Source organism: Notolabrus celidotus, chromosome 18, assembly GCF_009762535.1.
Source record: "Notolabrus celidotus isolate fNotCel1 chromosome 18, fNotCel1.pri, whole genome shotgun sequence".
Taxonomy (NCBI): Eukaryota; Metazoa; Chordata; class Actinopteri; order Labriformes; family Labridae; genus Notolabrus; species Notolabrus celidotus.
Window position 1 is genome coordinate 23,304,247 of NC_048289.1, and position 23,891 is coordinate 23,328,137.

Genomic DNA, 23,891 nt, shown 5'->3' on the forward strand with positions numbered 1-23,891 from the left:
GAGTCAAACGTGTCCTAATTATGTAATGTAAGAAACCCCCAGACGAACTGCAGGTCACCAGGCTACGATGGTTGCATTTATGATGACTCAGGTTAAACTAAATCTGCACTATCTTTTGGGCACTAAATTACATTTAAAGTAATAAAAAAAAAATTCTACCACCCTGTTCAAAATTTTCATTTTTTCTCTGCTAAAATACTCTGAAAACTCCCTAGAGTGCTTATGTAGAAACTTCCATGCAAGAATCCGTTTGCAGTTAGTGCAGAAGAGAGTGAGAGTAATTATTACCATACTCTATGACTTTCCTAGAAGAATGATAAGAAGGAGAAAGATTGCTGCAATTTCTTTTGACATGAGCAGAAAAAGCCCATATGTCTCAATAATGCAGGGGTCATTGTTTGAATGTGGCTGACAAAGTGCAGCTTTATGTTAAGGATCTGACAAGGAGTCAGGGAATTACAATAACAGGCTACTTTTGTACTGTGAGAACAACGTGATTTTGACTTTTCATAAACTCCCTAAATAATCCTTGCTTGCAAGGGCGTCGTAGTGGGGGGAAAAGTGGGACTGACTACCTAGGGCCAAAATGGGGAGGGGGGCCCTTAATGGGCCTGAAATAAAATGTGTTTTCTTCTACGCTTTTGTTTTGTTATAACTGCAATAAGATAACTAAAATTGTCTGAATAAATAAACATACATTCAGAATTCCTTTCTGAAAAAAAGGGGAGTCTCGGCTCCATTAGATGCGTGTCTCATGCCTAAAGTGAAATTGTCATATTTTCACTGCATCAAGTGTGGCTGAATCTGAGTGAAAGTAAACTGTAGGTTTTTAGAGTTTTATTGTACTTGATGAGGTTAGATTATACCGAATAATACACCTTGTTATTCAACAAAGTCACTTGGCTTCAAATAATCTTGCTTAAAGAGGTGGACAGTCGCAGAGTCAGTGACATCTTTTAAATCTCTTCTTAAAACCCATTTTTACAGACTTGGTATTATGTGATTTTATCTTTCTAACCGCTTTTACTTCTATTTCATTATTAATCTTAATTTTTATCCGAATGATTAATTGTTTTAAATTGTACTTGATTTATTAATTTAATGTTCCTAATTTTTCCTGAACACTTTTTTCTAATTTTCCCGATGTGATGTCTTCCTTTTATTCTGAAAACTCTTTTATTGTCCTTTTAATGCTTTTATTTACTAATCCATTTTATGTATTCACTTATTTATTTATTTTATTTATCCTTGAAAAAACTCTCAAAAATGATTTACAGGTTTATTTCCTACCACTTTTCTGTTTAATGACGTGTAATCCTTTTAACCTCTTGCGTTGCATTTTGTATTGCATTGTTAAAGTTCCTCCTCCCTGTTGTTCAAAATGTTTCCTCTGTTATTTTGTTTGTCAAAGCACTTTGTAAACATTTGTTTTTAAAGGTGCTATATAAATAGAGGTATTATTATGATTATTATTAATATTGTGCAGATGACTGCTGCTGACATTAGAATGCATCATATACTGTATTATATAATTATCTTTGCTATATTATACTATGTTATATTACATTATTATTGTAACTACAACTCACGGTCATATTACATACCCATATTTATTTTTATTTATTGCTTAATCTGTCATTACCAACCATAATCACACCATGTCAACCTGTCACTACTAAATCATTTTTTAATACTGCCTGTAATTACTTCTATTTAATCTAAATTCCATTGTAACATTGTATACATCTAAATTGTATTCCAGCTTTATTTATCTATTTTTATTTTTACTTATCTTATCTTATTTTATTTTATTTTATTTTATCTTATTTTACTTATTGAAACTTCTTCTTGATTGTACTTATGTCTGGGATCAATAAAGTAATATCTTTTCTTATCTTATCTTATTTTATCTTATCTTATCTTATCTTACATTTGGAGAAATGTAAAATAAATAAAATTGATATGTAGCTTAGATTTGAATCAGTTAACCCTCCTGTTATGTTCGTTTCTCTGGAACAGATTGACCAATTTGACCCGGGCATATTCAATTATCCAAAAGTGTCAGAACCCCAAAAAATCCCAATACACATTTATTTTAAATCTAATTTTTAACTCCATTACTGACCATTTAAATCAAGATTTAGTCCATGTGTGTTCTTTAATTCTCACAGAACATGTTTCAATTAGGATTTTTTATATAAAATCAATGTAAAAACTTTTTTTAATGTGCATTGGAAAGCCCTTACTATAAACACAATATTTTTATATGACATAGATTTTTGTTTATTTTATTTCAATTTTTTTTTTTTTACTGTGATGTTGATAAATTACCACGCTTCTCTTCTGTCACATGCTGTCCAGATTTTTATGCTGCATTTAGCTGATTTGGAAGTCATATATTTCCTAAAATAGACTTTAAAAAAGGTCAGTTTGACCCACAACGTAACAGGAGGATTAACCAGGATAGTTTTAAGCATATATTTTTTGTTTCATGCAAATAAACCAGTATTATAGCAGCAATGTTATATTTTGTAGGGTTGGCTATGGTGATGGGGACCACTGAGATCTGTTTTCAAGGGGTCCAGAATTCCTGGCAACGCCCCTGCTTGTCTGACTTCAGTTGCGCTCGTTTTATACTCAGGGTCACACGTGGGTTGTGATTTCCTAACATATAACGAACGTGGATGGTAGTTCAGCCCAACAGGTGCCTCGCTCTTTTCCTCATTTCTGCCTGGAGTCTCTACTGCACAGCAAGACTGTGGTTAAAAGAGTCCCGCCGCGGTGTTGGACGTGTTTGTATCAGGACTGACTCCGCCTCTTCACAATAACGTCGGCGTACGCCAGAATTAGTTACGAGTGTAGTGTGCTAAAGCTCTAGTACGTCACAGGACATCGGGAACCGACCAATGAGATTCGAGTTATGGACAGGGGCAGAGCTGATTGACAGACGAATCAGCCAATCAAACAACAGCTCGCCAAAGTGTTCCAACCAATCAGCGAGCATATGCCAAAAATAACACCTCCCCTTGTTCAGCACCCAAAGTCGAAGGATAGCTCTGGCCTTTGAATTGAAGAAAGTGCTAGATTTGTCACCGTTGTATAATATAACAATTTTCTGAGTGTCCATATTTGTTTTGGAACCGTCGGAATTGTCTCAATTTAATGTGAGAGACAGAACTGGCGTCAAACATGCGTAAAAATCAACGCTGTCCAAGCAGGGAACCACCGAGAGAGGAATTATCGCCGTTCTTCTGAGGCCAAATTGCGATTATTTTTGTCAAATAAGGAAACATAACACAGCTAGCAGGCTAACGTTAGCCCCCGTAGATAGCTAGGCTGCCGACATATCTTCACACGAAAGCAGAATCCAGCAGATCATCAAGATTGGATCTACATTCGCAGCGGCAGGAAAACGTAAGTAGCATGCTAGCATGTGCGCTAACGTCATTAGCTCGAGTTTGACAAGCTGTGGGAGAAACACTCGGCAGCTAGCTAATGTTAGCGCACATCAACACGGTAGCAGAGAAGGCCTTTACGTGGAGGGAGCAGTGTTGAGAGGAAAAGGAGTTATTAAGCATGTGGTCACTGGATTGGTATTCAACACAGAAACGCATTTCCTAAGAAAAGAGTCATGCAGAATGAATTGTGTTGTGCAGTTAGCGTACAAACATAAAACCTGAGCTTTCTTATGTGAGGTGTAAAAGTAAAAAAAGCTGCCGTTATTGTTCGGTTAGCTAACACTTTTAAAGCACATTTAATTCACACTAATGTTCACAGTTAAACGACACGTTGGCCTCCAGTGCTTAGGCTGGAGCTAATCCAGCAATGTATGGGCTACACAAGCTCTAACTAGCTAATGACAGCTTAGCAGACTCAATCATATGCAGTGGTGGACAGTAACAGAGTAAATGTACTTGAGTACTGTACATTTTTTGTGTATCTGTACTTTACATGAGTATTATTTTTTGGGGGGAACTTATTACTTTTACTTCACTACATTCAGAAGACAATTATTGTACTTTTTACTCCACTAGATTTCTATCTATGCTCTAGTTACTCACTACTTTTCATTTGAAGTCAGCTCATGAATTTCCTTCTCTTTCTGAAATCTGATCCCTAAGACAGTAACATGTGTTTGTGTAGTTCTGTTTGTCTCAGTGGTTTAGTCATACCTGTATATCAAACACAGAGCAAATTTCACTCAGATCAGGCAGTTCATTTAGAGGTGGTAATGCTGGCTATAATTCTCCACCTGAGCACCCATGACCATATCTTCAGCCCCTGTTAGAGGTTTTTGAAATGAAGAATGATACATATCATTTGAAATGCTCTCCCTGTTTCCCACTCTGCACAAACATTCACAAAGATTCACAGTCCAACCTGAGAAAGCGTGTTGAGATACCTAACATTTGTTTCATTCCAGATGAAAATTTCAACTTAGAAACTTAGTTTCTGTTTTTATTCCATGGTATAGTTTTTAGAGATTTCAAATAATGTTTCCTAAATAAACATAATGTTACAGAATGTACTCCTATGTATTCTTGACTGTATTTATATATAGTGAAAATACAATGTTTTGAGATTTTTTAAGAAGTACTTTGAATACTTAAGTATTTTTAAAAGCAAGTACTCTAGTACTTTAACTCAAGTAATAATTAGACAGAGCAACTTTCACTTTTATTGGAGTAATATTTGACCTGGAGGATCTATACGTTGACTTAAGTAATGAAGACATGTACTTTGTCCACCACTGATCATATTGGTATCAGTGGTTAGCTTTATACTGCCAGTTTGGAAGTGTGACAATACATGTAAAGATGTGATACCTTTTGACAAGAATAATATCAATAATGCATTTTATTTATCACGCACTGTACATTCCGTACAAATCTCAAAGTGCTACAGGACATATTAAAAACAGGTAGTAGTAAGAATAAAAACAGGGTTAAAAACAGACGGTAAAATGCAGTAACTTGTTAAAAGACACCGTGGTTAAATAAAACAAGTAAAAGCAACAGGGAATGTCATATAAAATCTATGGATAAAACCAGGGAAATAAAAGACAGGGAAATGCCCTCTCAGCAGAATACAGCATCATACTAATACAGGTCCTGATCAATTCAATAAGTACTTGATTGTACTATGTAGCAGTGTGGTGAGGTGTGTCAAATACAGACTTGGAGACATTACAAAATGCTCATTAGAAGTGTTTCATTCAAAGATATGTTAAATCTGAGGTCTTAATGTAGTTGGGGCCATGATTTCAATGCCAGGCATACTTTAATAAGACAGGGGTGTCAAACTTATTTCAGTTCAGGAGCCGCATACAGCTCAATTTGATCTCAAGTGGGCCGGACCAGTAAAACCATAACATAATAACCTAGAGAGCAGGACAACTCAAAATTTCCCCCTTTGTTTTAGTGCAAAAAAGTACAAGTACATTCTGAACATGTCCAGATTACATGAACTATCTTTTTTAGAAAAACAGCTGTTGTATTTTTCGGCATGATGAGTCTCATAGAGGTACCTATGACGTACAAACATGCATGGTATGCATGTGCACGATATGTGGCTCCTGCTGTTATAAGTTTACATTTACGAAAACTTAAGTGTTGATTGGATCTTGAAGTACTCTAAAAAGTAAATTAATTTCCACTGGATTATGCAAACTGCAAATATTCTCCCGGAGCACCGTTCAGGAGGGGTGATTATATGCGACCCCCAGAAGACAAATCTGAAATAGCACTTTTATTGAAGAATTGTAGTTAATGTCTTTCCTGTGATTGTTTCACTTTGGGAAGTCATCCACGGGACGGAATGGAACCTCTTGCGGGCCTGTTTTGGCCCGCGAGCCGTATGCTTAACACCCCTGCTTTAAGAGCTTGTTATGCTCTTCATCTCACAAATACTAATGCATGGTGACAGACTGTTTTGTACAGAGGCATAAAGAGGTGGAGGAGTCCTTTATCAGCAAGTTCAACCAGTAAAACTGATTTAAAAAAGAGTCTTAATAAATATTTAATGTCACACAACCTCATGTGATATAATACATTATTTGCTAAGGAATCAAACTATTTTATTTCATAATTTAGTGGCTTAATCACTGTTTTAAGAAATATTTGATTGGTTTGATAGATATGATGAGGCTACTTGAGAGATTACTTCTGTGGATTTTAATTGGTTGATACCGGTCGCCCAGGTTTGTATTTGTGGCGTCGTTTTAATTATAATTATAGTCATGACTGTTTGTCTGCTGGGCCAGGGAGTTTTAATAATGTGATTTATGTGGATTTTAATGTGACGTTTGCATGCGTGGGCCTGCGTAGAAGCCAATGATGATCCAAATAAAGAAAAGCATATCAAATAAATAAGTGGGTAAGTAGTGAAACCCATGCCCAGAGTTAATGCTCAATGTACGTTCAACCAGAATGGATACGGTGCCAGTTAGAAAGCGACTGTACGTCCTGTTGTTTGTGCATTAACCTTAGAGGAAAGTTTAACACATTTGTACATGTTTTTGCCCTTTAAATCAGTCAGCACATGCAGTTTATCTAAAGTGGATGAGCCTTCAGTATTGGTAAAAGGCCAGTAAGGCGTTTTGATCCTTGATACTTTGACAATTCTCCCCTTCTTGTTGTATAGCCAACGTACCCAATAGTCACTGATAACCTGATATGGGTTTCTAACTCGGCATGATTTTCAAATATTCGATCACTTAGTAAAAGTTAAAGTGTAACTGCGAATATTTTCTCATTTTAAAAGTACAATTTCTCATCGTTTCTACCGGTGCCTAGTTGTAATACGGTGTTCCTGCCAGACGGTTTCTACAGAGCGTCTTAAAGCTGCTTGCTAGCCGCATTAAGTAACAGAAGAAGAAGAATGCTAACTGCATTGAATAGCAAAAGAAGAAGAAAACATTAGCAAAAGACGCAGGGATTTTCTCAGACCCTGAATCTCCGATACTACACATGTATTTCCAGAGACTGAGCATGGTTGTAGAATGTAAACACACACGCCACGCGGTGTCACAGAAACACTGACATAGAGATCGAGACAGCCGCTACGAGCAGCACCACATCCTGCTGCTGGTTAACGTTACTGCCATGCAAACGGGGCGTTAGCGGGACAGATCTGTGTGTGTGTGTGTGTGGGGGGGGGATTATCCGAATAATCGTTGAATAATCGTCCAATAGATGCCAATGATTATCGAATAGTATTTTGGCTTGAATTGCCCATCCCTACTGTAACATTGGTTTTGTTTTTAACTTCCAATTTTGCTTTGGCTTTCATGCTAATTTGAAAATACAACCAAACAGGTTTACAGAAATATACGTTATCGGCTGTAAACTGAAGAAAGCATTCACGAAGTATCTTTGAAAATAGTTCAGTGAGTCTTTGAATCTGGATGACTCTGAGATACTGTTTTTATTAAATGTTTGTTTGTAGAGCAATTAGCAGCAAGCTGCAACACCCCGCTCACAGATTTCTCATAGATGTTGTTTATTTCTTTTCAAAATTGACTTTTAAAGTTATATTTTGGGGCTTTTTGCCTTTATTTGATAGGACAGCTGAAGAGAGACAGGAAATGTGGGGAGTAGAGAGCGGGGGATGACATGCAGGAAATGGTCAACCGGTTGGGAGTTGAACCGGCGACCTCTGCGATGAGGACTATAGCCTCTATACGTGGGAGACTTCGACAGCTAGGCCACCAGTGCCCCTCAAAATTAACCTTTGACGGTCTCTGATCAAGCGGCAACCTCCGGCCTCGAGAATTGACGCCAATGCGGAAGTGTTAAAAATGGCAGTACCTCGAGCATCCGCTTGAGGCTGTCTCCGGAAGTACCGGAAACCACATACACACTAATTAAAAAATGACGATCTTTACAGCAGAAATAAACATGTTTACAGCCTGGTATAAAAGATGAGTGTAGTCTGGATAGCTCATGTCTCGATCGGCGCAAAGACTTGGAATTTTTGAAGTTATTAAGATTACGAGTTTTCCATTATGAGAGGCACAGCTGACTTGACTGACAGGCGGGAACACTGTAGCTGTTGGCGAGGAGGTTCAAAGCCCGCCTCTTTACCTCACACTAGCTCGACACCTGTTAGGTCGACTTCAGCATTTCCAATATGGCTCCCGCTGACGATTGGCTTCTAAACAGCGCTCCAGGAACAGATGGGTGACGTCACGGATTCTACGTCCATTATTTATACAGTCCATGTCTCTGATGTGATCAGTTAAGTGAATTACCCTTTGCAGTGAACTCAAAAGAGCTTTCAAACTATGAATCACTCCTCTTATAAGTATTTACTTTGCTGGGACTGCAGTAGGAATTCCAGGAGGATTTCATATTCCCACTTTGACTCTGAGGTACTTTTTCTGTCTCTCTTTAATGATCACCTCAAATTTGAAAGTGAAGCTCTTTAGTTTTACAAAGGAACCAACCAGGCTGTTTCTCTTTATCACACTTAGCTTGGTGTTTCTCCATGATCTAAGATAATCAAGGTGCTCTAAATGGGCGGGTTATATTGCAGAGATTTGTCATCCAAGCCCTCGCTTATTAAAACCTCACATTTCACCATCAACGTTGTATCGCGAGGAGTTGAAATCTAGCCTGTCAGCCGCCCTTCTCACCGTCTCCAGTGTATCAGATAGAGATAAGGTGCACAGGTGACCAGCATATGACATCACTCGGTGTTAAGATAGTGCAGTGCTGGCCAAATGCAGGAGGAGCTGATAATCTTATCTGAGTCAGCAGTCCCCGTGTAAGGTCTGAGGAGCAGATGAAACACACTGTCAGTGAGAGATTGAGACAATCAGCAGACTTCTTCCCATGGATCTATATAGCTCTTGGCAATGCTCTTACAGTCCTGTTGACATCATAATGTGCTTTGGAAAAATGAACACCACTGTAGGAGCTGCAGTGACCCTCCAGAATTATAGGAAAGCATTAACATGAGACTAACTGTCTACATTTGTTTGTGAAGTAAATCAGTTTGACTTCTCATTTCCTTTAAGGCAAAAAGCACATATCATAGGCATCAAGGAAACTCTGCCACATGTACCATCCAGCTGTGCAGCTGTGTTTCTTTTTCTAGTGCAGATTTTATCGATAAGACATTCCTGGAAAATATGCCATTGCCTCCATAACCAGCAGGCCTATACTTGCTATTAAAGATGTAATTCTGGAGTAAATTTGTTAACGTTTAGACTCATCAGCCAAACATAACTACATTAATACACCCCCTCTTTAAAAAGCTCTGACCTGCAAATTCATGGTCGCTTATCGTCAGGGAAACGGACCACAATAACCATCTAAAAAACAAGCAATACGGCTTAAATCAGAACGTTTGCAGCCCGAGGGTGAGTTTGCCTTAATAAGGGAAGCAATTTTTCATGACTATCGTGCTGTATTTCCATTCCTAGAGGGAGTGGATGTGGACGAGGGAGGGTAGTGAGCAGAGACCAAGGTGGGAGTTCAGGGGCCCAAATGCAACCTGTTGGAGTTTGGCTGGACTTGTTTTTTAGAGCAATGGTGCCCAACAAGTTTTCTGCACACACAGAATAAACAGCTGGAAGATGTCTGCTTGCATACCAAACTTTTACGTGTTGTAGCTTTCACTTGAACTAAAAAAAACATCAATGTGTGGGTAGGGCTGGGTGATAACTTTTCTCAATATAAATATAACAAATGTGAGATAAAAATTAGATAATTCAAACCTGTAATTACACCCCCAAACCACTGGAAAACCAGGGGGCGATACTGTGTCTTAAACGCTAGTTTCCACCATAGACTGTACAAAATATGGACGTAGTATTCGTGACGTCACCCATCTGTTTCTGAAGCGCTGTTTTGAGGCAATTGTCGGCGGTAGCCATATTGCTGCTGTCAAGTGATTGTGACATAAAGAGGTGGACTCTGAGCCTCCTAGCCAACAGCTACAGTGTTCCTGTCATTTAAGACTCGTAATCTAAATATCTTTGAAATTACCCTGTTCACCCCCCGTACAGTGTGTGCCGATTGAGAAATGAGCTATCTGAGCTATATGAACCAGGCTGTAAACATGTTTATTTCTGCTGTAAAGATCGTCTTTTTTGAATTGGTGTGTATGTGGTTTCTGGTACTTCCGGAGCTGGCCTCAAGATCCTCGATGAACTGCAGCTTTTAACACTTTCGCATTGGACTAATATTTTTATACTGATGGTTGCCGCTTGGTTTTCACCCAACATTACACAACCTGCTTCCTGTTAGCACTGTCAGAATTGAAGGATTAAAGAAGCTTATCAGAGAACTAACAAGCTAACAAATCGTCTTCAACTTTCACTCATGGGCAAAAATCTCCGTTCAAATTTAAATGAAATAATAATTTGATATTTATCATGGTAATTATCGATACAGGCTGATATACTGATAACATCTTTTTTAATATTGCCCAGCTCTACCTTGAGTCCAAGTCCAAGTGCATTTATATCTTTCACCTACATCAAATAACCCCCCTCCATTGGTGCTGACATCAAAGTATCAAAAGTATTTTTTACCTGCATGAAGCTGATTGTTAAAACACTGAACTGCACTCTTTTTTGCCAGTGCAAAAAAGGTGGGCAGACCATAAATCTGAGCTCTGATTGCGTCTGCTTTAATAGAGTGTTGGTTCTTGGCCTCCACCTTCTGCACTTTGATGCTTTTGTCTCTAAAGTTTACAGAGATTGACTAATCCCATCAGTTGGCAAGTTTTGAAAACGCCCTCACACCTGTCATCTGTCACTTTACATCCATAAGCTTTATGTTTTGTTTGCTGTCATCTCAAAGTGATACAAAGGAGGTAAATCTTTTTGACTTAAAGAAGAAAAAATGCACCAGAGCTAGTTGTACTGGAGTCCATTGATCCGGGAGTTATACGGGCCCATCTTGGAAGCTCTCTGCAGCAGATTAGTACACAAAAGGGAGATGAAGAAATGGGAGGGTCAATAAAGTGTGTCAGAGTGCTTCATGTGGGATCAGTGCACCTTTGTTCTGTGTGTTATAAAAGAAACATAAAGAGGAAGGCAAGGTCAGATTCGTAGTGTGGTAAATGTTTGAACCGTCTCAGCAGTTAAGATAAAAGACAGATTTAAAAAAAAACAAATTTCAGATAAAGAAGATAAGAAGGTGTGGCTTTAAAGTCAGTACTGTACACCAGGGGATCAATTACACAACATGGCAAGAGTCCCAGTTCAGAGCTGCTGCTTCAAAGTCCAATTTTCAGAGACTGAATATGTCATAACAGTTCTACAAAGGATGTCCCGACTCTAGAGGCTTCCCTGAAAGTAAAGTGGGAACCACAGTCCTCTTGTACTATCCCACAATCCTCTCTGGCAAGTTAAGGTTAGTGTTACAGTCAGCTGGTTTGTAAATATCAGATGAGCCTGTTACAGTTATCTGGTACTTCCATGTAGGTGATCGTCAGTCACATGGTCCATCACATGAAGGAAAGCTACAGTAAAGAGAACATGTAAGACGGACAGAAGAGTATTATTGCTGAGTTTTACTTGGCCCATTGTCTCCATTGTGTGTAATGTAACTTCAGATGAACGTCCCAGCTGGTGCTAAGAACTTGAGGAAGGAACTTTTGTGCTGATCGTCATTTTGTTGATTGTTTATCGGGAATCAGGTTGATAGATTTGAACAAGTCTAGTTGACAAAAACGACCCAACAATGCATCATCAGTGTGGTTTCTGTTAGTCAAGACGTGTCAATGCAGGTTCAGCAAAAACCTGAAGAAGTGGGACTCTGTTGAGAATGCATGGCCCCAACGTTTTTGGCTCATGGCAAATAAAAAAGAAACTGGCCTCTGATTGATGTTTTTGCATTCCTGTAAGAAAAGAACATGGTATGAATGTTGATGGAGGCTATCCAGCCTCACAGCTCTAGTCTAATATAGATCATGTGGATGTATTGCTTCTGCCGGGCCACAAAAGGCTGGATGTGAAAGCACTGTGTGGAGTAGAGTAGCTAACTAAAACCACAGGAAACACTTGCTAGCTTGCGATATAAGTCAACAAAACACTGCAAAAGTGGAATTTCATGAAGGGACTGTTTGTGGCGCCAAGTGAGCAGAAGGTCACTTTGGTGGTGACTCATTGTTGACTCAGTGTCAGCAAATAAAATAACAATAACAATGGAGATTAAGGGAAGTTATTGGAGCATGTGACGTGAACTTTGATAAATTCACTTCCAAATATGAGCAATTGAAAGGATCTACTTGACGTCTCTCAATCATAGACTGTATGATAATATCTGTGATGTCACCCATCTGTTTCTGAAGCGCCTTTCAGACCTAAACCATTTTTGAACCAGGCTGTAAACATGTTTAATATTGCTGCAAATATCGTCCTTTTTTTAATGGGTGTGTATGTGGCTTCTGGTGTTTCTGGAGAGAGACAGTTTGAAGATTAAATTGTATTTATTACAACTTAATAAATAATGAAACTCGACAGAAATCTTTGGCGTAAGGACTCTATGGGAATAATCTTGTGAGCGTAATAGGTGTGAATTTGGCAACAGAAGAAATCCCCCTAGGGTCCAGACCAAGAAGCAACCTCCGGTCTAAAAGTATGAGTCCAATGCGGAAGTGTTAAAAACTGCAGTTCATTGAGGATCCGCTTGAGGCTGGCTACGGAAGTATCCGAAACCACATACACAACAATTCAAAAAAGCCGATCTTTACAGCAGAAATAAACATGTTTACAGCCTGGTACAAAAGACGAGTGTAGTCTGGATAGCTCATTTCTCAATCAGCTCACACTTCGAGGGGGGGGGAATTATTTTCTAATGCGACAATTTTGAAGATGTTGAGATTACGAGTCTTCCAATGAGGGGCACAGCTGACTTGATTGACAGGCGGGAACACTGTAGCTGTTGGCTAGGAGGCTAAACAGCAAGGGTGTGCCACTGAGCTATTGGATGACAGCCGCCGCTGATTAACCAATGACAGCTCCGGAGCATGCAGCTGGAACTTGTGAGCCATTGAACGAGGGAGAGGAGAGTTAAACAACTGCTGTGATTGTTATAGTCTTCCTGTCTGAACTTTAGCTAGAGCTACATTTTATAGCACTTGCGCGTTAGCTTCATATTTTAAGACCAGAGGTTGCTGCTTTGTCTCAATAAAAATGCCTGAAAAGTAAAATATTTTCCAGACATTACATTGTTACATGCAGGTTTTTAGGACCAGGCAGTGATAGTGGATTGTCTACCACTGCTACCAACCTGGAATAATCTAAAGTCAGTCCAAACTGTGGCGACATTAGCTGGTAGGTAGTTACCAACGTGAAGCCAATTTGAAGGACATTGCAGATGATACTGAGATCTAATTTTGCTCACAAAAAGACCACTAGCTGCTCAAATACGGTGCAACTAGGTGTGTAGTTAAAGCACCAAATAAACCAAGGAGAGGTTACAGGCTCCTGTTGAACAGTGCTGTCAACAGTTAAAGCCCACAACAAAGAAGAACACTTTGGAAAATGGTGGAACTTTTTGAGGAAACAGTGTGAGTTGGGTAGAAATGTGCACAGGGACAGACAACTACAACAACCGGGCGGAGATTTGAGGTAACTGAGGGTCAGCTGGACGGTAACAAATGAGAAGTGGAGGTTTCTGTGTGAGCCTGGTTTGTTCAAGCGCCCTCTAGTGTTTAACATCCATCTCAGTGTACGGACACGTGAGTATTGAAGTGACAATTCTATTGAAGAAATGAGCCTTGAGATCACTTAACAACTCAGATGATGTCTGCGAGGGGCCAGCTGGATACACGGCCTGGCTAATGTTTGCCAAGAGACTAGTTAAGATAGATGAATGATTGTCTGTAGTTGAACTGCCCTCACCCTCATCTCTGCTGTAATGTCACAAGATAACTGATTAAAAAAAATCACACAGCATTGGTGTCAGCTAAGCTTTTGCCAACTCTTAATGTCAGCCAATCAGGGTTAAACAGGGTCTTCATTAACAAGTGTTCTTTGATACTGCGTAATCCCTCTCTGAGATGTTCCAGGACTTTTTTACCGCACCAGTACTGATTGCTGTAGATCTTAGAAAATACAGTGTACCTCATTCATGCTAGTGCTTTTTGAAAAAAAATATATAAAACATCAGTAGAAACCATAGACTGTATAAATAATGCTGTTCCTGAGCGCTGTTTTGAAGCCAATTGACGGCGGCAGCCATATTGTAATGCTGAACTCAACCAGGCAGAGTGTGACGTAAAGAGGCGTGGTTTAAGCCTCCTAGCCAACAGCTATGTGTTCCCGTCCAGGAGTCAAGTAAGTCATGTCCCTATTTGGGCAAAAACTCGTAATCATAATATCTTCTGAACCGTCACGTTAGAAAAAGAATCACCCCCGTACAGTGTGTGCTGATAGAGAAATTAGCTACATAGAGCAAAGCCGTTTTTGGAACCATGCTGTAAACATGTTTATCATGTTTTTTGAATTGGTGTGTATGTGGTTTCCGGTACCTCTGCTGCCAGCCTCAAGCGGATCCTCGATGAACTGCAGTTTTTAGCCCTTCCGCATTGGATTCATATTCTTACACTGGAGGTTGCCGCTTGGTAGAAATGCACGGATCGCTGACATCTTACAAGCTGTGACTTCCCTGCCTCCTATTGGCTCAGCTGTTTTTCCCTTCTTGGAAACAGTCATTCACAAAAGCAACACTGAGCCAATCTGTAAAGCTTAACAAAATCTGAGAGGGTTGAAAAGTTTCTGAAAACGTCTTGAATGACCAGAACACAAGTTCTTTAGGTAAAAAAAAAATCAACTGTTATTAACTTGAAATCTAATCATCAACATCCCAATCTGTTCTCTCCACATTCATCTCTTCAGGCATGAACCAACAGGCTGAGTCTCAGGATATTTCAACACATTTATTGATATTGATAGCGGAGGATGGAAGCGGTGCATTAACCTTATTTCCAGGATAGCATTAACTGTTGTGTGTGAGTGTGCCTGCTCTCAGAGCTGCACTCAGGCTCTCTGCAGCATTATGTAATCCCCGACCTTCCACTTCCCTCTTCGTAGCCAGTGGTTTTTGGCAGACATGTGCGTCTTCGCATGAGGGGGTGTTGGTTTCACCCTGTGGTCACAGCACGGGGGACAGTAGTTTTGACGGGGTTAAGTGGTTGAGAGTTCCTGGTTTCGGTCTGATGTGTAACTGGTGATATTTTATGTACGTGCGAGTCTGTGTGTGAGCGTTTTTGTCGGCTGTTTATTGTAACGTCAGCCGGAGAAATCTCATAGTATCTGCATGTGTTCCTGCAGCCTGCATGTCTCCTTTCAGGGTCTGGCTGCTGCGACTGCTTTAATGGATGGATGATGCAACTCCCCTTTCCTCTCTCTACCAGGCGGGGTGTATGTGTGTGTGTGTGTGTGTTTTAGAGTGAGTGAGAGGGAGACATAGAGAGGGGGATGTCGCTGAATGAAGCTCAGCCTGGATGTTTGCCCTGCAGGCTGGGTGGTTGCTAGGCAATGGCAGTGTGTTTGTTTTATTTTTAGAGAGAATCACTGCTGGTGAACATAGCTGATTTCTCTTTTCTCACACACACACATATGTGAACATGCTTTCTTACCATACATGAACACACACATGCTAATTTAAAGTGGCAGTAGCTGCTAAAAAGCTCAATAGGAGGAATCCTGTATGCACAATCACACAGCTGAGAAGTCAAAGAAATGTGAATGGCGTGGCCCACTGCCCCACCCTGGACGTGAAATCTAAACCGGCCTGGCATATTTATAGAGTGCCTTTTTCTCGCACATAGACTATGACACTGCACACAGCATGCACAAACACACACACACACACACGCGCGCGCGCACACACACACACACACACACACGTTCCTCTGAACCCAGCTGTAGTCACTCCTTGCTTGTACCAGCCTTTTTTGGGCACATGCCTGTCATGCCGTATATGCGCTCATGTGGGAGGTAATGCACAGCGAGGAAGCAATATGTAGGGGGGGAAAAAAAGAGGATGGTCCGAGTGCTTCCGTGCTACTGAACTCATGAGTTCATGAGTGCTACAACACCTAAGTAACCTGTACTGTTAATAGCTCTACACTGCAGCAGAAGCTACATTAGGGTCAGGATTGGTTGGTATGAGGGAGAATAAACTGCAGGTCAGGAGGGTCAGGGATGTGACATCAGACAGATAGAGGACCAAGGGTCAGTACAAAGACCAGAAGGTGCTGCCAGTGTGTGCAGATGCAGTGGTTTTCAAATTAAACCCAAAATGCTAACATATAGATTTAGATTCAGATACGTCGACCGGTCTAACGGCACAGCACAATTTATTAAACACAGCTAAACACTTTCCAAAACCATGCTAGGCTTATAATAATGCCTTTAAATAAAGCATTTATAATTGCTATGTGAAACAATTAATCAAATTCCCTTGTAAGAAAATTGACTGCTATTTTAAATGCTACTGAAATCAGTGACAGTGCTTTTTTCACCACATTCCATCATTTCCCAAATTAAAATGTAATCTTCTGTGGGTTAACTAATGTGAGATGGGGTAAAAAAAAAACCAGTGTACTATGAGTATGATCGATAAGATGACACAGAATGATAAAGAATAATAAGACAGGATGGAGTAGAAGAAGATAGGATACAGGAGATGATAAAGTACAATAGAGGATACCATAAATATGTTAGGATTGGAAGCTATATGAGAGGATAGGGTAGGATAAAATAGAGTGAAATAAGATATGATGCTATACATTACCATACCATACCATACCATAGGAAATGATACCATAACATACCTTACATTATCATACTGTACCGTACCACACAACACTATAACATACCTTACCACACTGTACCATAGGATATGATACCATTACGTGCCATACATTATCATAACGTACCATACCACACGATACCATACAATAACATACCATATCAAACCATACCATAGGGTATGAAATCGTACTTTACCATTCATTATCATACCGTACCATACCATAGGATATGATATCAGACCATACCATAGGATATGATACCATACCATAGGATATGATACCATATAGGGATGCTCCGATCAGGTTTTATGCTGCCGATTCCTATACCGATCAGCCATGAGTGCCGATCACTGCCGATCACCGATACCGATCACATGGACTTTCTGTACATTTTTCTATTTAGTTATGGTGAGTGCTACATGATCTGGGAAAAAGGAACCATAAAATCACCTTAATTTAGAGAAAAAAAACATGTTTTTTCTTACTTCTTCAAGAGAAACAATACAAAAACCTTGCAGGCACAATGCATCAGCTATTCAGTCAAAAGGACAACTGAAAAACACTTAAATTTACCTGCTATCAGTAACCCAATCTTTAACAGATTGGAAACATTAAGGCTCTCAACAGGCTAAATAGTGCACAAAGTCTAATAAATAAAAGACAATATATCTCATGTTTGTCTTTCAGAATATGCCATGTTTGAAACTCGTGAAACTTACAGAGAATGAGATTCCCTCTTTAGTGAGACGTTCGATGTGAGATTACACTGTCTGGTGGAGCTCTGACAGCGATACGTCTCTGAAATATTTACGTCCCGGTAGCACGTAGCGGGGCTCCACGTGAGCGAGCAGTCGGTGGAACCCGGTGTCTTCCACCACTGAGAAAGGCTCATCTAGCCCGATGAATTCAATTATTTTTCGGGTTATTTGCTTAGCCTTCTGACTGTCACGCTCATACGGGCGGGTGTTGCCAGCGTGGGCTGTGTTAGCTGCCGTCTGACTGATGCTGCTCCGGCTGTCTTCTTTTCATTCACTGCCGTGAGCCTCAAAAACTCACCATACTCCGCCAAGTGTTTGCTCTTTAAATGTCTTATTAAATTGGTTGTGTTGACACTTTTTTAACGTGCTTCCCCTGCGAGGTATTTTTTCGTTGCATGTGTTGCAGGATGCAAACTTTACATCACTCTTAGACTGTCTAGAAGTTCCACACGACAGACATGTTTGATGTGGTTTGCCACTGCTCGCCTGCGCAGTGTGAAGGAAAGGGGGAGGGGGCACACTACACACAGGTCCTCTTCAGGCTGCAAAGTATGAGCCACAGGTGATCGTTTTTTGTGATCGTCAATGAAAGGCATTGATCGGCATACACCGATCACATACTTTTTCACAGAAATCGTCCGATAATGATCGGTGGCCGATCGATCGGAGTATCCCTAATACCATACCATACCATACTATAGGATATGATATCAGACCATACCAGAACATAGGATATGATACCATACCATACCGTACCATACCATACCATACCATACTATAGAATATGATATCAGACCATACCAGACCATAGGATATGATATCAGACCATACCATACCATACCATACCATACCCTACTATAGAATATGATATCAGACCATACCAGACCATAGGATATGATACCATACCATACCATAGGTTGTGATACCAGACCATAGGATATGATACCATACCATACCATACTAGAGGATATGACACCATACCATACTATACCGCAGTATATGATGCCATGCCATACCCTACCATACCATACCACACCAAACCATACCTTACCTTACCATACCATACCATACCAAACCTTACCATACCATACCAAACCAAACCATACCAAACCATACCTTACCTTACCATACCATACCAAACCAAACCATACCATACCATACCACACCATAGGATATCATACCATACCATACCAAACCAAACCATACCATACCAAACCATACCAAACCATACCAAACCATACCAAAACATACCAAACCATACCTTACCTTACCATACCATACCATACCAAACCACACCATACCATACCATACCACACAATACCATAGGATATGATACCATACCAACCATACCTTACCATACCAAACCATACCAAACCATACCAAACCATACCGTACCATACCAAACCATACCATACCACACCATACAATAGGATATTATACCATACCATACCATACTATACTATACCCTAGTATATGATGCCATACCATACCCCAAGATACCATACCGTACCACAATATATTATACCGCACCATACCAAACTATACCCTAGTACATGATACCATACCGTACCATAGTTTATCCCATACCATACTATACCATACCACTAAACAACACCATGGCATAACATAGGATATCATACCATAGGATATCATACCACACCTTACCATACCATACATGAGATACCAGACACTATGTTAGATATAAAACAATACAGTTTGATAGGATAGGATACAGTATGACAGGGTCAATATAATATGATACAGTACAATACAATATTTATCTCATTCGTTAAATTTTATACATGTATTATTTCAATGGTTAAATTTGTCTTCAGAATCACAATCTGAATGATAAATAATTTGGAAATGAAGGCATCACAAATTTGTTCTTGGTCTCATGTCAGCAGCTCTCCTCACACTCCTCGTGCCTGCATGGGACTAAGACACTCACTGAAGGTTGTCAATGCAGAAAGTTCCACTACAAAAGTGCTGGTCTGTGCTGCAAAAATGTTGTACTGAGCTTTAGGTTTTGCCAAAGTGTAACAGAAAAATATCTGGCACTAGAAGAGCCTCTCTTTTTTCCCCCCGTTATTATTGTTTTTGAAGAAACTTTGGGTCTTTTTTGCACTTGTTGACTTGACACCTGTCAAGTCTACTTTGTTTATGTTCTCTGTGTGTTTTTAACACAGCAGGTTGTAGTTCATGATGTCGCTTGTGAAAATGATGGAAACCACGGTGGCGCAGAATGACACGGGCCCCACTTAACAAGCTTTTAAAACAGCAGCTTAAGTAGGTCTATATTAAACAGGAGAGGTCAATTAATGCATTCACACGAAGGAACACAACAGAGAACTTCTCTTTCTCTCTCTCTCTCTCTCTCTCTCTCTCTCTCTCTCTCTCTTGTTTTCTATATACTTCTTTGCAGGGCACATGTGCTGACCTTTATCCTGCCACAGGTTAACATGGGTTAGAGAGTGAGGGGAGATTGTCAGCTTATCAAGCTGAAAAACACAAACCGCATGCTGCAGACACTATTGATCTCTCAGACGGACAGAGAATTAAAACAGAAATGCATAAATTGGTCATCAAACATACTTCAGCGTCCATTGATATACCTGTTCGGGCCCACTCGCGTAAAGTAGTTGTGTGGGAAACACTGCAGTTTACTAATAGTATTAGTTAGCTTGTGTGCAGAGTGAAAGAGGCTCTGTGTGCTCAAACAAGCTTTAAGGCTGCAGTGTAATCCTCCCTTCTGCTTTCTCCTCTGCTATCTTTGTCCTGTTGTTGGGATCTCTGGCTCTTGACATCCACTAAGTAATTAAAAGCAGTCTGAATCCACAGTATGAAGCAGCCTACTAAACTAGTGACACCAAGAAGTGCTGGTTCTAAATGAGGGTTTTAAGAAAAGAGTATCATGTGATCTCTCATTGATCTGATAGATGTCAGTGTTGCTTTAGTCATACTAAGAATACTTGAGTTTTGATACCTCTGTCCTCTCTCTCCTCGTTTGCCTCCAGCTGTAGGCAGCAATGGGTGCATTCCTGGACAAGCCGAAGACAGAGAAGCATAGTGCGCATGGGGACGGCAATGGACTGCGCTATGGCCTCAGCTCCATGCAGGGCTGGCGGGTGGAGATGGAGGATGCCCACACAGCAGTGGTGGGCCTCCCCCATGGACTCACCGACTGGTCCTTCTTTGCTGTCTACGACGGCCATGCAGGCTCCCGGGTGGCCAACTACTGCTCCGGCCACTTGCTGGAGCACATCTTGTCAGGAGGAGCCGATTTCAGTTCAGGATCCAGCTCGGTGGAGGGCGTGAAGGACGGCATCCGCTCGGGCTTCCTGAACATTGATGAGTACATGCGCAGCTTCGCGGACCTGCGGCAGGGCCTGGACCGTAGCGGATCAACAGCTGTGTGCGTGTTGCTCAGCCCGTCCCACCTCTACTTCATTAACTGCGGCGACTCGCGGGCCGTGCTGAGCCGAGACAGCAAGGTGGGCTTCTCCACCCAGGACCACAAACCCTGCAACCCCCGCGAAAAGGAGCGCATCCAGAACGCTGGCGGCTCGGTCATGATCCAGAGGGTAAATGGTTCCCTGGCTGTGTCCCGGGCCCTGGGGGACTATGACTACAAATGTGTGGATGGTAAGGGCCCCACGGAGCAGCTGGTGAGCCCCGAGCCAGAGGTGTGTGTGTTGGAGCGGGCAGCCGAAGGAGATGAGTTTGTGGTGCTGGCGTGTGATGGAATCTGGGACGTCATGTCCAACGACGAGCTGTGTGAGTTTGTCCGCTCACGACTCCAGGTGTGTGATGACCTGGAGAAGGTGTGTAACTCAGTGGTGGACACCTGTCTGCATAAGGTAAGTTATTTTTATATAGGATGTGCAGATGAAGTGAAAGTGAATGCATAGTTTCCTTTAGGTCGTCTTGATGTGGCACTATGAATTAGTCTTTGTCGGTTTGACTCATTTTTTCATTGGAGGACAATGATTATTTCTTTATCACTCTTTTTTTTTCCTTTGTCTAACTTTTAACTATAGCACCAACCAGGGACTATACAGATCACTGTTTGATACAGCATAATTACTCTAAAAATATCAAACATTTACCTGTTAAAGATATTGTATAAGACTCTCTCATGGTCAAGTTATACCAGTTATTTTCAAATGAAAGTTTTTGTATATTTAATGCATTCTCTGGAGCTTGGTTTGAGTTCAGATCAATCATATAAAGTTGTGATCAGGAAGACTGAACTACACGATATGATACAATTCAATAAGATATGATACAATAATGGACAAGGATGGAATGCAATGAAGTATGAATCAATGCGATACGTTTGGGTAGGACTGGGCGATAATTCAATAACGATAATTATCATGATATCAATTTTCTCAATATAAATATAACAAATGTGCGACCAAAATTCAATATGAATAAACCTGTAATTAGAACCCCCAACCACTGGAAAGGGGTGCGCTAATGAGCCTCAAACGCTAGTTGACATACAACATTAGACAGAAGAAGAAGACTGTATTAAACAGCCAATCATGTCGCAGGGTGAGAGGTAGGTGGGGCTTAAAGACGTTTGGAGTGGAATGTAAACACAGCTGACGTTAACTATTAACTTAATACACTTCATTAAATATACTTTCAGGATGTAGGTAAAGCAGGACAGAGACAACTTCTGCTGTGCATTTCTAACACGTTTAATGTCCACCATGACTGTAGTACAACTGAACACTGAATAACCGTGATGCATTCACTGCACTGTGGGAAACAACATCCCTCTGCCCTTGAGCCTTAGTAATCTTAAAGGTGAGTGCACAACTCAAAACAATACTATACTAAACTGATACACAGTATACAAATTTTTGGGGCATTTCTGCCTTTATTATATAGGACAGTTGAAGAGAGACAGGAAATGTGTGGGAGTAGAGAGTGGGGGAGGACATGCAGTAAATGGTCAAGGCTGGAAATCGAACCTGCGACCTCTGTGACCGCTAGGCCAACAGCGCCCAAAATTGATATATCTTTGTTGTAATTTTAAATAGAATTATTCAAATAACCTCAACCTCAAACTAAACTTCACAAGAATCTAATCTTACCCTGAAGACCTGCTTCCTGTTTCTTCAACTTTCACTCACGACCAAAAATCTGCTTTTAAATTTAAATGAAATAATGATTTGATATTTATTGTGATAATTACTGATATCAACTGATATGAAATATTTTATCGTGATAACATAATTTCCATATCACCCAGCACTACGTTAGGGTATGATACAGTATGTTCTGATAAGATGCGTACAGGTCACAACGATATTTGACGATACAGGACAATTCAATTCAGTAACATATATGATATGATACAACACAATACATTCTGATAGGGCGGGGTAAAAACATGGTACAATGTGCTAAGATAAAGAATGATATGGCAGTCATGATATGGTAAGATACCAGATGAGACAATACAGGATGAAGATTTTCTCGTATTGCAAAACAAGAAGTCAGTAAACTGAGGTAACTCGAGGACAGCTACAGAGGTATGGAGTAATCTGTCATGTTTACACAATAATACTCAACTTCTGTCTAGAGAGATGGTTTCAATCAGATATTGAGCAATGCAAAATTATGTTCTGCTTCCTGTCCCATCTTGGCACATTGTTTCCTCTCAGCTATCGATCTAACAAAAAGCAAGAGTCACACTTTGCCTCAGGTGAACCCACCCACGAGCCCTAGTCTTGGACTTTTGCCTCCTGTGTGCTGCCCGTTTTGTGTCTGGAGTTCTCAAAGAATCAGCCAGTGCACAGCAGCGTAGTTATTTTTACCTTAGTGGATGGGTTATCTCAAGTAACAGCCACACACTGTCATAAATCTCCTCTGCTGTCACTGCCTTTTGTCATGTGTGTCACAGCAGAGCATTACAGGCTTCCTCACGGTGTGGAAAATATGAAATATCTTTTCAGTCAAATCCAACTCTGGATAATAACGGAAAAAAGAGAGTATAGAAAAACACTAGTGTCTCCAGACTGTTGACCCTTTTCTGTTTTCTGAAATACAGATTGATGCTAAATATAAATAGTTCTCACTCCTCCACAGACCTGCTCCTGATGCCCGTACATCACAGCTAGCTAAACTGCTCTGCTACTTTTATAACTGTAACAAATCCAAATGTCCAACCAAATCAGTAGAATCAAAAATAACCAAATGTTAACTTTCTAAATTCTAAATATGAACCCTGCTAACATAAAAAAATACATTTTCAGAGTATTACATACATGCAATCAGTTGTATTCCAACACCAATTATTTACTAATTAAGTTTAATCCACTGATGATTCAAATGAAC

The 23,891-nt window shown here is 40.3% G+C and overlaps 1 protein-coding gene across 2 annotated transcripts in view; it reads left to right on the plus strand.

The window, feature by feature from the left end:
• The first annotated feature begins 3,006 nt into the window (after positions 1 to 3,006).
• The window catches only part of ppm1bb (protein phosphatase, Mg2+/Mn2+ dependent, 1Bb), a 34,416-nt gene continuing 13,531 nt past the window's right edge, over positions 3,007 to 23,891 (plus strand). The window contains exons 1-2 of one of the 2 annotated variants that reach the window (XM_034707561.1): positions 3,007 to 3,414; positions 20,555 to 21,397. In XM_034707561.1, coding sequence (XP_034563452.1) covers positions 20,567 to 21,397 — 831 coding nt within the window. In that variant the 5' untranslated portion in view covers positions 3,007 to 3,414; positions 20,555 to 20,566. The remainder of the gene's footprint in view (positions 3,415 to 20,554; positions 21,398 to 23,891) is intronic. The other variant, XM_034707562.1, reaches the window with a different exon arrangement.